Here is a 12714-nt window from a genome sequence, read left to right on the forward strand (position 1 = left end):
ACTGCACCATCAGGTGGCTGCTATTGTTACAGTATACATATAACACCTCTCGACTGAATATACCAACCAGTTTTTTAATACATTCCCAATCAACTGCAGTTGTTGAATTACTAGCTCGTAGCCTTTTGTCATTTATAGCTCAAGGCACTGTTCATCCAGTGCTTCTCAAATCTTTTCCATAACATCCACTCTTTAGGAGTGTCCTATCAGCCTACTATGCATGTTTTTGGAATGTGGGAGGAAACTCCACACAGGTGGACCGACCTGGATTTGAACCCAGGACCGCAGAGCTGTGAGGCCGACTCGTTAACCACTCATCCGCCGAACCACCCCTTGGACTACGTATTTATTCATTTCTTATTTATTGATTATTTATTTGTCTGATTGCTTTTTGTTGTTATTTGTGCAGTATGTGGCGAAAGCTTCAAAATGTCCTACTTGTATGACAATAAAAGCAATTCAATTCAATAATCATCAAAACAAACGTCATCAAATCCCAATAGACATTTATTTTTGTACCAAAATAGGCAATTAGCAGAGGGATAAATATCATATTATATAGACTGTAGATACATCTTTGAAATTGATTCTTTGCATCAGTGCTTTACCTAACATACAGTGGCATCTAAAATATATCAAAGAGTCCAGTTCTGTTAAAGCAACCAAAAACAATTATTTTCTTGAAATAAATACAAATTAGCTTAAGATACTGTGAGCAATGGGAAAATATTTTAGCTTTCAAAACAGCGAGAGCAGAACTGGTTTCTCTGTAAGTCACTGGGCTCCAGTTAGCTTAAAGCTGAGGGCGATGGTGGGTGTAATGGCAAACAAGAGTAGTTGACAAGGTCCATCCGGGGCTGAGTTTACAAACGCATTAGTTCAAATTTAAAACTTGGTAGAAGACACATGCAGATGCCTTATTTAACGGTAGCCCCATTTACGACAGTAGTGCTTAAAGTACAAAACACTTCATTAACCAGACAAAGGGTTCCCTACAAAAGAAAGGGTTTTGAACGGAAATCATTGTAGTCATGATCTTACATATTTGTAGGCTAATACTAACGTTTTAATGGAATTACCCCTGAGAAGTCCTCTCGTAAACATATATAATTAGACACCAGACTAGAAGAAAGGCGACAGCTGAAATAGCCAATTCAGCAGCTTGGAATTTTGGGGGCGACATCATGACGGCTTTTTTCACTGTTTTTGTATTTTTATGATATGTATCAGCTTAATACACTGTCAACGCGGAGAGATGTTCAGTACAGGGAAAGAGCGCCATGAGACCGAATCAAAGTACTATATTATACCAGGGCAATATAGTCTTTTACAGTAAGTGGGCGTATCCTGTGGCTGGGGGTGTCCAAACTTTTTTCTCCAGGCTTTTACAAAAATTAAAGAATGTAAATCCTCCCACTTTTATTTTGTTAAACCAAGGATCACAAGTGGGTAAAAAAACGTTCAGATTTTTAAAATGTATACAGGGTTTAAAAACCTGAATTTTTTAAAGGATTGACTCACTGGCTGCCATTGAAGGGGGAATACATACATACACATATACATACATATATACACATATGCATACATACATACATATATACATGTATACATATACATATATACATACACACATATATACATATATATATATATATATATATACATATATACATATATATATATATATATATATATATATATATATATATATATATATATATATATATATATGTATTAATCACAATAAAAAAAATAATGGCTTGGTAGCAGTAATGTATATATTATTCACATTACTTAAACTAACTGCGGAACAATATCCAGCAGCAGCTAAAAGTCAAGAAAATCACAACCAGCATAGGTCATTTCATCATGTTATTTATGTAAAACTAAAGACTGAAAATCAGTTTCCTACATTAATTAGAAATAATGGAGGGGCATTATTTTTGTCTCACTCCAACTAGCTTTCAATATGAGAAATGCAAAAGAATGTTGACTGATTATAAACTTTTGTGGGCCAAATTCAATGATCTTAACATCACAAAAGTTTGGACACCCCTGTCATAAACCACTGGTTCTTCCGAAGTCTTAAATACCTGCAATATAGGATCCGAGTGATCCATCCAGACCTGGGAAATCTGGTCCTCGAAAGCCGCTGTGGGTGCAGGTTTTTGTTGCAACCGATCGTGCACAGACAGTTTAACTAATTAGATTTCTGCTGAAACAAGAAACACCTGACTGCAATCCACTGATTGCACTTCTAAGATACCAGATTGGTGGAAAGGTTTCCTCTAATGGGTTGGAACGAAAACCTGTACCCACTGTGGCCCTTTGTGGAATGAATTGCCCAGGTCTGCATTAGATCCACAATGCATTCCTAAAAAGAATGTAAATCACATATTCATAGACCTCCAATGCCATTAAGAAACAAGCCCCCATTTTTGTGCAACCACAGTAAGTAGGAACACTGGTGTATCTAGCAGTTATGGTGGTGTTTCTAAATGTGCACTACATCGTGAATGTGTGGAGAGGAGAGATGGGACAGTGGTTATGTTTACATAGACAACAATACAATACTCCCAATACCAAGCCTTCGCTAAAGAGGGCCATGTGGGCGTGATTGATAGTCTTCCAATTACTGTTCACTTTACATTTTACCCCACACTGTTTAAAAAAATTGATCATATTCAATTTACATCCCTACATTAATATAATATTTGCACCAGAAAATATAAATCACATCATCGTATCTCTGTTGTGTACACTGTATCTGGAATGTACATTTTTGTAATTCCTCACTAAGAACATTAATTATTTTTTTTGTTAAAGTAAGAAAATTTGAGAAGGCTGTTTACTGTGAATTATCACTGCTGCATTACTTTATACTGGCATAATGAGACTGTAAATTTAGGTATTGACGCAGAAAATAAACAGATAAGGCAGATATACAGTCGTGGGATTAAAAAAGTTTGTCAGTATGCTCCATTTCTCGTTTAAATATGAACATTTCACGACTCTACATTTACCATAGATGTTTGATTGACTGGTAACCAGTCCAAGGAAGACTCAGCATCTTGCACAAAGTCAGCTGGTATAGGGTCTAGGTCACCTGTGGCACTAATGAGGACAAGCGGCATAGAAAACCAATAGATGGATACGGTAATGCAGTCTAATTTAATGGTTCTTTCCTTCTTCATTTTGAACACTGTGCATTTCATGGACAAATTATTTAAACCCTACCTACGCATCATCATAACATATTTAAATAATATTTGCTACATTTCTAAGCTGTATTTGTACAGTACTACATGTATGATTCTATCGCTGATCCTTCATTGCAACATGCCAGGGCACATTTACACCATTGTCTCATATTTAAAATTTGAGGCAGTCTGGGAGGGAAGTGGGTAGATAAGTGGGAAAGGTGAATGAAAGAGAAAGTGGAGCGATGCCATGAGTAATGATAAACACAATTGGGAAGGAGGATCAAGATTTTTTCTCCCCAAAACATGCTCTTAAAGCTACAGCGTGCAAAAGTCTGCTCCTTGGTGACCATATTATTATTAACAAACCATACTGTACGTGGATGCATTACCATTTGTTAATATGAAAACAACAACAATAACAACAGGCATTAGAACAATAATGAAATCAATAAATCAGATCATGGTGAATGTTTTCTTGATTTGACCCGCGTCCTTAAACATTAAGGAACTCAGCTGTTGGAAGATCCACCAGTGGGCTGCTGGAAAGACATAATCTCCTCCCACCTCAGGAAGTATTGGTTCCCGATCTCCAGATCAGTCTCAGCCTCATCTAGCGTTATGTGTGTGTACGAGAGACAACATGGAGTATGGAGAAGAGTGGAATACGAGCCGTGTTGTGTTGCCAAAGTTGGCGTGAACAAACATGTAGTATGAGCGCTGTGATTTCAGAGACGCTCCTTAGTGGGCACCCAGATGTAAGGACCCGATTGCTCCTCAATTATCTGCTTCACCTGCGAATACACTTCCTCCAGCGAGGAACCATGGACAAAAGCTGCAAAGGAAAATGACGCAATCAATAAATGTAAAATTGGAATACATAAGTTAATAGTGACTTTTTGAAATGACTAAAATACAAAATTTCCACACAAACTATTTTTTTAGATATTCCTGACTATCATCTACAGTAAGCTATGGTTAAAACAAACATATTTCTGTGGATACTGACTTACCAGTGAAATATTCTGTGAACTCCTGTTCCAGTTTGACAGCTCTCTCATACGACTTTCTTGCCTGATCTTCTGTAAAACGTTTATTCATTTCTCTGCATAAACATAGACATTCCAGTGTCAATAAAGCAGGTAAATTTCAATCCTTGTTAAAGACTTAAACCTGATGGATATTGCCTCAGGAAATGGTAAGGGAATATTCACTCAAAATGCATTTGCGTCACCTTGTACACGCCACAAATGTGTCTTCATTCAAGTTTCAACCACTATGCAACAGATTGTAGTGCCATGTGTAATGTTGACAATAAATACATTTGTAATATTATTTTATCTCTCTGGAGATTACACAATGAAGTTCTCCGAAAAAAATATTAACATGACTTTACAGAACCTTCATATAGCAATGACCTAAAATCAACTCTTTAATTGATAATACATTGATTCTTAATCTGTTCTTTTTCAACGCCTAAAAGCGTTTGCTCAGGCACCAAATGTTTGTTTTTATTCAGCTCACTGATTCAGAATGGCACCAAATTGTCACCAGTTTTCGGTACCCAATCCTACCCAAAATCCAATACTTTATGGTTCAATTTTTAAACAAGGATGACTCTGTGAGAGTAGACCGTCGCCTATGCAGCCAAATTCAAAGCATTGCTATATTTGGTACAGTCGTCACTCCCTTGAATGTCGTCACTCCTTCTTTCCATCATAACAACTACTCAGCAAATTAGAACTCCATGAGCTAAACCGTTATGATTTATTGAGGCATTTTCCAAACAATGTATGCTCTCAAGGTTTGCGGGGATGTGGGGAATTGAACCTTCGACCTCAGAACTGTGAGGTGGGCGTGTTAGCAACCCTGCTGCCCACCCCTTATCATGTTATCATAAATTTCCTTTTCTGACTTCTACGACCTTTGACCTCACGACCCCAAAATTCAAACACCCCTTTCATTCCATATTACAAACTTATCCTCAAAGTTTGATAATAATCCATTTATTGGTTCTTAAGTTATCTTGAGCACAAACAGACAAATACACGGAACCGAATTCATATACTTGACTCACTGGCAGAGGTAATAAAAGCAATAAAATTCTACTGTAAAACATGAATATGGTAAAATGGTTTTATGAAGTGTGATCAAGCCAAAACTCATATTTGTGGGTAGTGATTTTTAAGTGGCGAGGCTTTGTCTCCTACTTTCCTCTCCACTCTCTCAATGCACAGTAATAGTAATACCTCGACATACGAGCAATTTGAGGGGCAAATAGAGCCAACCCGGGAGTGAAAGGTATAAAAATTTAAAACAAAATTAGAATTAAGTTTAGTGTAAGGTTAGATTAAATTTATTTTTGGGTGTCTGCATCGTAATCCAAGTTCATTTAAATTTGTTTGTTATGTTACGAGCGCGTTGCTGTGCAAAAAGTCTCCCCCCACTCTCTGTCCCTCTCTCTCTCTCCCCTCTGCGAAATCCGATAAATTCTAGTACTATTAAACACATTTTAGTACTATTAAACCACTAGTTATTTGTTACTTTGTTAATAGATGGCGAATTAGAACAAATAAAAAAAAATCCAATCCAATATCCTGTTTTTGGTGTTTTTTTCAGAGGGTTGGAATGAATTATTTTGTTTTTAGTTCATTTCTATGGGAAACGTTCATTTGAGTTACGAGTAAATCGGCATACGAGCTCAGTCCCGGAACGCATTAAGCTTGTATCTCGAGGTACCACTGTACTCGTAAAGTCATGTTGTTGCTCCCTACCACGCAAACAAATAAATAAACAAATAAATACAAAATTAACCAAGCTCATTTCTCTAAAACACTTGGCACTAGTCTTATTGTGTTAGATTTTTTTTTAAATTATTGATGCTTCAATCGGTACCAAATCCTTACAAAATGTATTCACTTACAGGATGTTGTCAACATTGCGCGGCCTAATGAAGATGGCGATGGGATAAAGGCCTGCGAGCTGCAGACGCTTGATGGCATTCCCTGACACATCCAGTATACAATGTTTACCCTGAAGCACACAAAGAGTCAGATAAAATATGGCAAATGCATTGATAGATTAGATAGATATGTTTCCTTCCTCCTCTATTCTCTGTCTCAACTCTCCTTCATACCTTGTCAGCAACTTCTCGAACAGATTGTATGCTCGTTCCATACAGGTGATTATTATACTGTCCCGCCTCGATGAATTTGTGCTCCTGGATCTCTCGCTCCATAAGCTCTCTGGAGGCCATAAAGTGATAGTCTCTGCCGTCCACTTCATAGTCCCGCCGTGGCCGAGTTGTGTCTGAGGTGTACATATGCATGCAGGTTGTGTTAAATACCAAGAATGGCCAAATAACTGATGTGTGAATCTGTGAATACTTTCGCAATTATAATTTCAATACAGAATAGTTGCATATTTCGTGGTGATTTCTGCTGAAAGAGATACTGAAGTACAGTAAAAGACACTCACGTGGGACACAGGAGCCAAATTTTTCTGGAAACTCGGAGATGAGATCATCGTTGACTCTGTCTTTCATTGGTCCAAGCACGATAACAGGTCTTGTGTAATTAACTAAGGAGAAAAACTGATTTAGTCAGGCAACAGAATTCCAAATAAAAACGATACACTTCATAATTCCAGTTTTTGATTGGTTGATTTGCAGGAACTGGCCTTATCACAAAAGCAGGAATTGCATGTGGAACACTCCACAAACTGTGCTGAAATGAATATACAGTGGTACCTCGTCACACGACCGCTCGTCATACAATATTCTCGTCTTACGACGGAAATTTCGATCGGATAATTCGCCCGTCAAGCAATCAAAATTTCGTGATGCGACCAAGCCAGGTGGCCATGGCACTGTCTTTTTTGCATATCTTTCGTGTATAACAATATTTACGAGCACCGAATGAGTTATTCAGACCAGGAAACGCACAACGCGCATGCGCGGGGAAAAGAGGGCTTTCTGGGTAATGAAGTATACTCGTGCACACAACGCCGACAGGCAATGGCACTCTTTCTCAGAATAAAACTTTACCCACAATCAATATGTGGGTAAGCTCAGCTGCTACATTTCCTGTTATTTTTATCTAATACGAGGAGTATTATATCACTTCTCGTTCCCTGCCCATAAGAACATCAGGGGCACTGGCTCGCAACTCCCCGCAATAGCATCCCCAGTAGCAACTCTATCATAGGCGCTGTTCAAAGCGGTTGCGACCACAGATGCTACAAGCTAAAAGGGAGCCGCTAGCCAGCGCCCCCGAAGCTCCCATGAGCAGCGGAGCGATCGCTGATAAAAGACTGCTGCTTGTTGGCAAGTGGTCGTGCGTTATCCGATTGTGAGGACATTTGTGTGCATCATTTTCGGAATATGTTGAAGGGAATAGTACAACAGCAAACAGCCCATCGATAGCGAACGTGAGGGTGGAGTGTTTGTTCCGTTTACGAGTGCGTTGTGTGGAAAAAAAAACCGAAGCCCCCCGCCCCTTTTGTGCCCCTCTCCCCTCGGCGAAATCCGCCCAATTTTAGTTAGATTACACACATTTTATTTCTATTAAACCACTAGTTATGTGTTACTTTGTTAATAGATGGGGAATTAGAAGAAATAAAACATTTTTCCAATCCAATATCCTGTTTTTGGTGTTTTTTCAGAGGGCTGGAACGAATTAATTTTTTTTCCATTCATTTCAATGGGAAACGTCCGCTCGAGTTATGAGAACCTCGTCATACGATCTCAGTCTCGGAACGGATTACGATCGTATGTCGAAGTACCACTGTACTTTAGTCAAGATTAAACATTTGTTTTGGTGTTTCAAGGCCCATTGTATTAAGAAAAGTGTTATATCAAAATTAATTCATTAAAAAAATGAGTAAAACACTAACTTTTCTTCTTCGGGCTTGGCTCTTTTTGCCTCGCTTCCATCTTCCCTTTTAGACGGAGTTTTTAAAAGGAACCTATCTAGGATTGTTTGCTTTTGTCTCTCATTCAAAACATTACGAAAATGACGCACACAAGTGTCCTCACAATAGGATAACGCACGACCACTTGACAACTGCTCCTCTCGTATTGGCGAGCCAGTTCAGGCGTAAAGCACTCATGTTTTTCGATTATTTCGTGCTTAATATCGATTGTCATCATACGCCTTTTCTTTGCCCTACCCTTCCTGCACCTGCTTGCTTTGGACCAATTGTTTTCCCCTTAATTCTGCACTGACTAATGCAAAAAAAAAAACACCGGAAAAATGCAACGCACCGCCCATTGCTCGTAAATATCTTTACATGATGGAGATGCGGCGTGAAAGAGAGTGCGCTGAAATCTTAAGCAGTCTCTCGCATCTCGGCCACCTGGCTGTCTCGTATGCTCGTATCTCAGAATTTGTCTCGTATCTCAAGGCAAATATTGGCTCTGAATTTACTCGTATCTCAAATTGCTCGTATGTTGGGGCACTCATATGTCAAGGTTTTACTGTATTTGTAGTAAAGTCGATCCAGTAGCAGTCACAATGGAAGCAAATACTTGCTGCCCATAAATATTAAAAATGCATATGAAAAACTATAAATATACCAGTGATTGATCATTACTTATGACATACAGTATCCTAACATTGCAGAGCAAATCAGTTCATTTTGTATAACATCAAAATGTTTATCAGTACAATCATCAAGAAGTACCCTACAACACCAAATTAATTTGGGGGATTATTCGTTAAAAGAATAAGGTGTTCATCACCTTATTAAAATGATCATTTAGTTATTTTCAAAACAATGTCAATTTGTATACTTAATCGAAAACAACAGACAGCTTATTTGTCATTTTCTATCCACAAACAAAATGAAGAGAAGCAATTCACTAACCTTCCTGCTGCATTACTGCTTGGTAGGTTAGGAGCATCTCCTCTTGGCCAGCTGATTGACACAGGTTAAAGACACATTTAAATGCATATAGGCAAAAACAAATAATGTTAACCTTTGCATGTAATATAAATCGTTCCACTGGAAAAACACAGTTTCACATAGATACACAACACCCATGTGCAAATTTAGACCAGAGATGCCTTGCATATTACGCACAATAGGCAAAAGCCAGGGGGGCACACAGAATCGGAAAATCCACCTTCTTTTTAATTCTAAATGTACAGAATTATTTTTGGATTAAGAGGTATGCATGACTATAAGAGCACCCACCAAATCTGAGTAGAATATGGTACTTGGTTGCTTGGTATTTGTTCATATAAACCGCATGCATCCAAATTCTATTACTTGATATTTATGTGTACTAAAACACGTTCAGATCATTAGCCCGTAAAAATCAATACTGGTACGCATGTCTCAAAGCGGGCTAAAAAAGTAGCTGCTTATAGTCTGAGAGTTATGGCACATATTAATATTTATTTAATGTTTTTGGAATGTGGGAGGAACCCACAGTACCCGGAGGAAACCCATGCAGGCCCGGGGAGAACATGCAAATTCCACACAGGTGGACCGACCTGGATTTGAACCCAGGACCCCAGAGCTGTGAGGCCGACGCGCTAACCACTCTCCCCACCGGACCGCCAACATACCAAATAAAAAAAGTAATTTAAAAGAGTACGTACAAAATTAGTCATTTTGCACAGTGTACTCTAAAATGAAAATACAATTTCAAATTAGGACAATCAAGTTGGTTAAAATTAGTTGCAGTTATCTTTAAGTAAAGACAATGGAGAAAATGTGTTGCAGTTGATTTTTCAGGTAGGCATATATAAATATTCAAATGGAGAGAGACAAATGTATGTGATCTGTTTCCCAGATCCCACACAACAAAGTGCAAACAAACATACAAGAAAATAACGATCAAAGAACATAGATTAAAAATGTAATGGAAATTCAATCAATGAAAAGGAAGGGAAAAAATGGTGCCACAGAGAAGGGGCAGCAAAAGAGGGTGGACACTTACAGGGGTAACTCTCACTCTCACTGGTGCCAGAAGTTACCAGCTCTGGAAAAATAAGACCGGAGTCAGCAACACACAAGCAGAGGTGGGGACCAATGAGCTATATTTCCGATGTTAAATTTACTGAACATACTTTTTGGATAAATTTTCCTTGAGAGAGTTGTTATAATGCAACATACCTTTTACTGAGTTCAGTTAGAAACAACACTTTACCTTGTGACAATGAGTCCTTTACTGTTACTATTTTTAATCCCTTGTTTATTGTTGCATGTACACTCCATTTGTGTTTGTCAGAATAACATCTGGCTGTTTCACCTATCCAACGACCCACCCACTGATCAATCATACAATGCCAAAATCACTATGTCATGCATCATGCGTGAGTCTAAAAATGTAAAATTCCAGTTACAAAAACACTACTACAAGCTTGAAATATGTTGGAAGGCTTACTGTATTCATTTGAAAAATGCAATGTTCTGTGAAATACAATTAAGAAACACTGGAAAATACGATGCCTGTGACGAACTATGAGCACTATACAACTATGCTTTCACCCTCCCCCATAAAACCCACAACAAAATCAAATAAAAAAAATGGCAATGAGATAGACCAGAGTTAGTATAGCAGACAGAGCAAAGCTCCGATGCAGTTTTCAGTGTCATAGGCTTTCTATAACTATTTTTAATTACCACATGAGCTGTGATCTCAGTAAAATGCTTGCCTTACAACTCATTTGAATTTTGGCGATGTATTGGGGCGCAACTATATCGGAAAAATCTGAAAAATCATTGAATTTTTCACCCTCTCCGTATGACATTAGAACTTACAACCAAATTATCTCATAAACACACACACACATACATACATATATATATATATATATATACATATACATATATACATATACATATATATATATATATACATATACATATATATATATATACATACATATATACATATACATATATATATATATATATATATATATATATATATACATATACATATACATATATATATATATATACATACATATAGATATATACATACACACACACACACACACACACACACACACACGCACGCAATACTTTAACATTTTTTGTTACCCTACCCACCTCTGCAGATGGACGCAAAACACACGCACACACACACGCACGCACACACACACACACACACACACAAACACACACACACGTACACACGCACACACGCACCCTCCTGTACAGCACACAATCTAGTAAAAGACTCCCGTGCACAGTAGGAACATAGACACCCATAATAATTGCCACATTATCACTAATAACAAAAAACATCCATCAAACCATGTCCATCCTTCGGCAGTAATAGAATTTAAGGTTTGGCTGATTTATTTTACTTGTTTGCCTGTAACCTTGTTGGCACTGCAACTGAAAACCTGTTCTCAGTTAGAGTAACGGATTAATATAAATGTTGAGTACTAATTTGTAAAATGCGAAATCTCGAGACTGATGTAACCTCCTTTTTGGCTATTGTTTATGAATTTGTACATCAGCATATTAAGCTATTGACATTTGATAAACATTGATATAACATAAATAACAAATAAAATATAAATCAAAAATGACTATATGACAATTAGCCCATATTTTTAGAGAACCCAAAACAAATATGGCATCTTTAAAATGTTTGTACAGCTTTGGCTTAGACACCATGAGTAAGTGTTTAGATTTGCTGTCGTGAAGTGTAAAAGATTGCAAAAATTACTACCAAAAAATAACATTATCAGATGGAAAGCATCTTAACGATCCTCATATCCTGCAGCCATAAGCTCCCTGATGGAAAATATTTAAACCCCTTCCAGTCTGATTAATATACCCAGACACGCAGCTAGACATGTTTGAAACACTAAAAATGCCATGTAAACTACCAAATCTTCACATCCACTCATGTTAGTTTTTCTCTTGAGCCAATGTTGACTGCACCGCTTTTATTGATGTCTAGGGAAAAAGGGGTCTATAATTCAGATTTTCATGTTGAAAATACCTTCAAAGACATACTTTTTATGATTATGAACAAAAAAGCAATAGAAAAGAAAACAAAAGACAGTGCTTGTAGAAAAGATATGATATGCACTGCCCAGCAGGAGTCACTGATATCGTTACTTACCTCTTTCATCTTGATCCTGTGCAAAGAACCACAGAAAGAAACAGTCTTAGTGGATTGTGAGAACAGATGACTGAATTTTATCAGTAGAATCCCTTACTAGCTCACAGAAAACACACCCACACCCGTACAAATGGAATCAAAGTTGTTTGCCCAGTGGCTCAAAAGACACCCTATGCCCTTAATACAGTGGTACCTCGACATACGATCGTAATCCGTTCCGAGACTGAGATCGTATGATGAGATTCTCATAACTCGAGCGGACGTTTCCCATTGAAATGAATGGAAAACAAATTAATTTGTTCCAACCCTCTGAAAAAAACACCAAAAACAGGATATTGGATTGGAAAAAATGTTTTATTTCTTCTAATTCGCCATCTATTAACAAAGTAACACATAACTTGTGGTTTAATAGTAATAAAA

General features: G+C 37.6%; 1 protein-coding gene across 14 annotated transcripts in view; it reads right to left on the reverse strand.

Annotated features, from left to right (window-relative positions):
- Positions 1-489: 489 nt before the first annotated feature.
- Positions 490-12714, reverse strand: part of LOC144078787 (discs large homolog 1-like protein) — a 101810-nt gene continuing 89585 nt past the window's right edge. For 12 of the 14 annotated variants that reach the window (XM_077607135.1, XM_077607137.1, XM_077607134.1 and 9 more), the window contains 8 exons: positions 12295-12310; positions 10147-10188; positions 9066-9116; positions 6678-6779; positions 6337-6509; positions 6124-6233; positions 4214-4305; positions 490-4035 (listed from right to left, as the gene is read on the reverse strand). In XM_077607135.1, the coding sequence (XP_077463261.1) occupies positions 3929-4035; positions 4214-4305; positions 6124-6233; positions 6337-6509; positions 6678-6779; positions 9066-9116; positions 10147-10188; positions 12295-12310 (693 nt within the window). In that variant the 3' untranslated portion in view covers positions 490-3928. The remainder of the gene's footprint in view (positions 4036-4213; positions 4306-6123; positions 6234-6336; positions 6510-6677; positions 6780-9065; positions 9117-10146; positions 10189-12294; positions 12311-12714) is intronic. The other 2 variants (XM_077607138.1, XM_077607136.1) reach the window with 1 other exon arrangement.

Source organism: Stigmatopora argus, chromosome 8 (genome assembly GCF_051989625.1).
Source record: "Stigmatopora argus isolate UIUO_Sarg chromosome 8, RoL_Sarg_1.0, whole genome shotgun sequence".
NCBI classification, from domain to species: domain Eukaryota; kingdom Metazoa; phylum Chordata; class Actinopteri; order Syngnathiformes; family Syngnathidae; genus Stigmatopora; species Stigmatopora argus.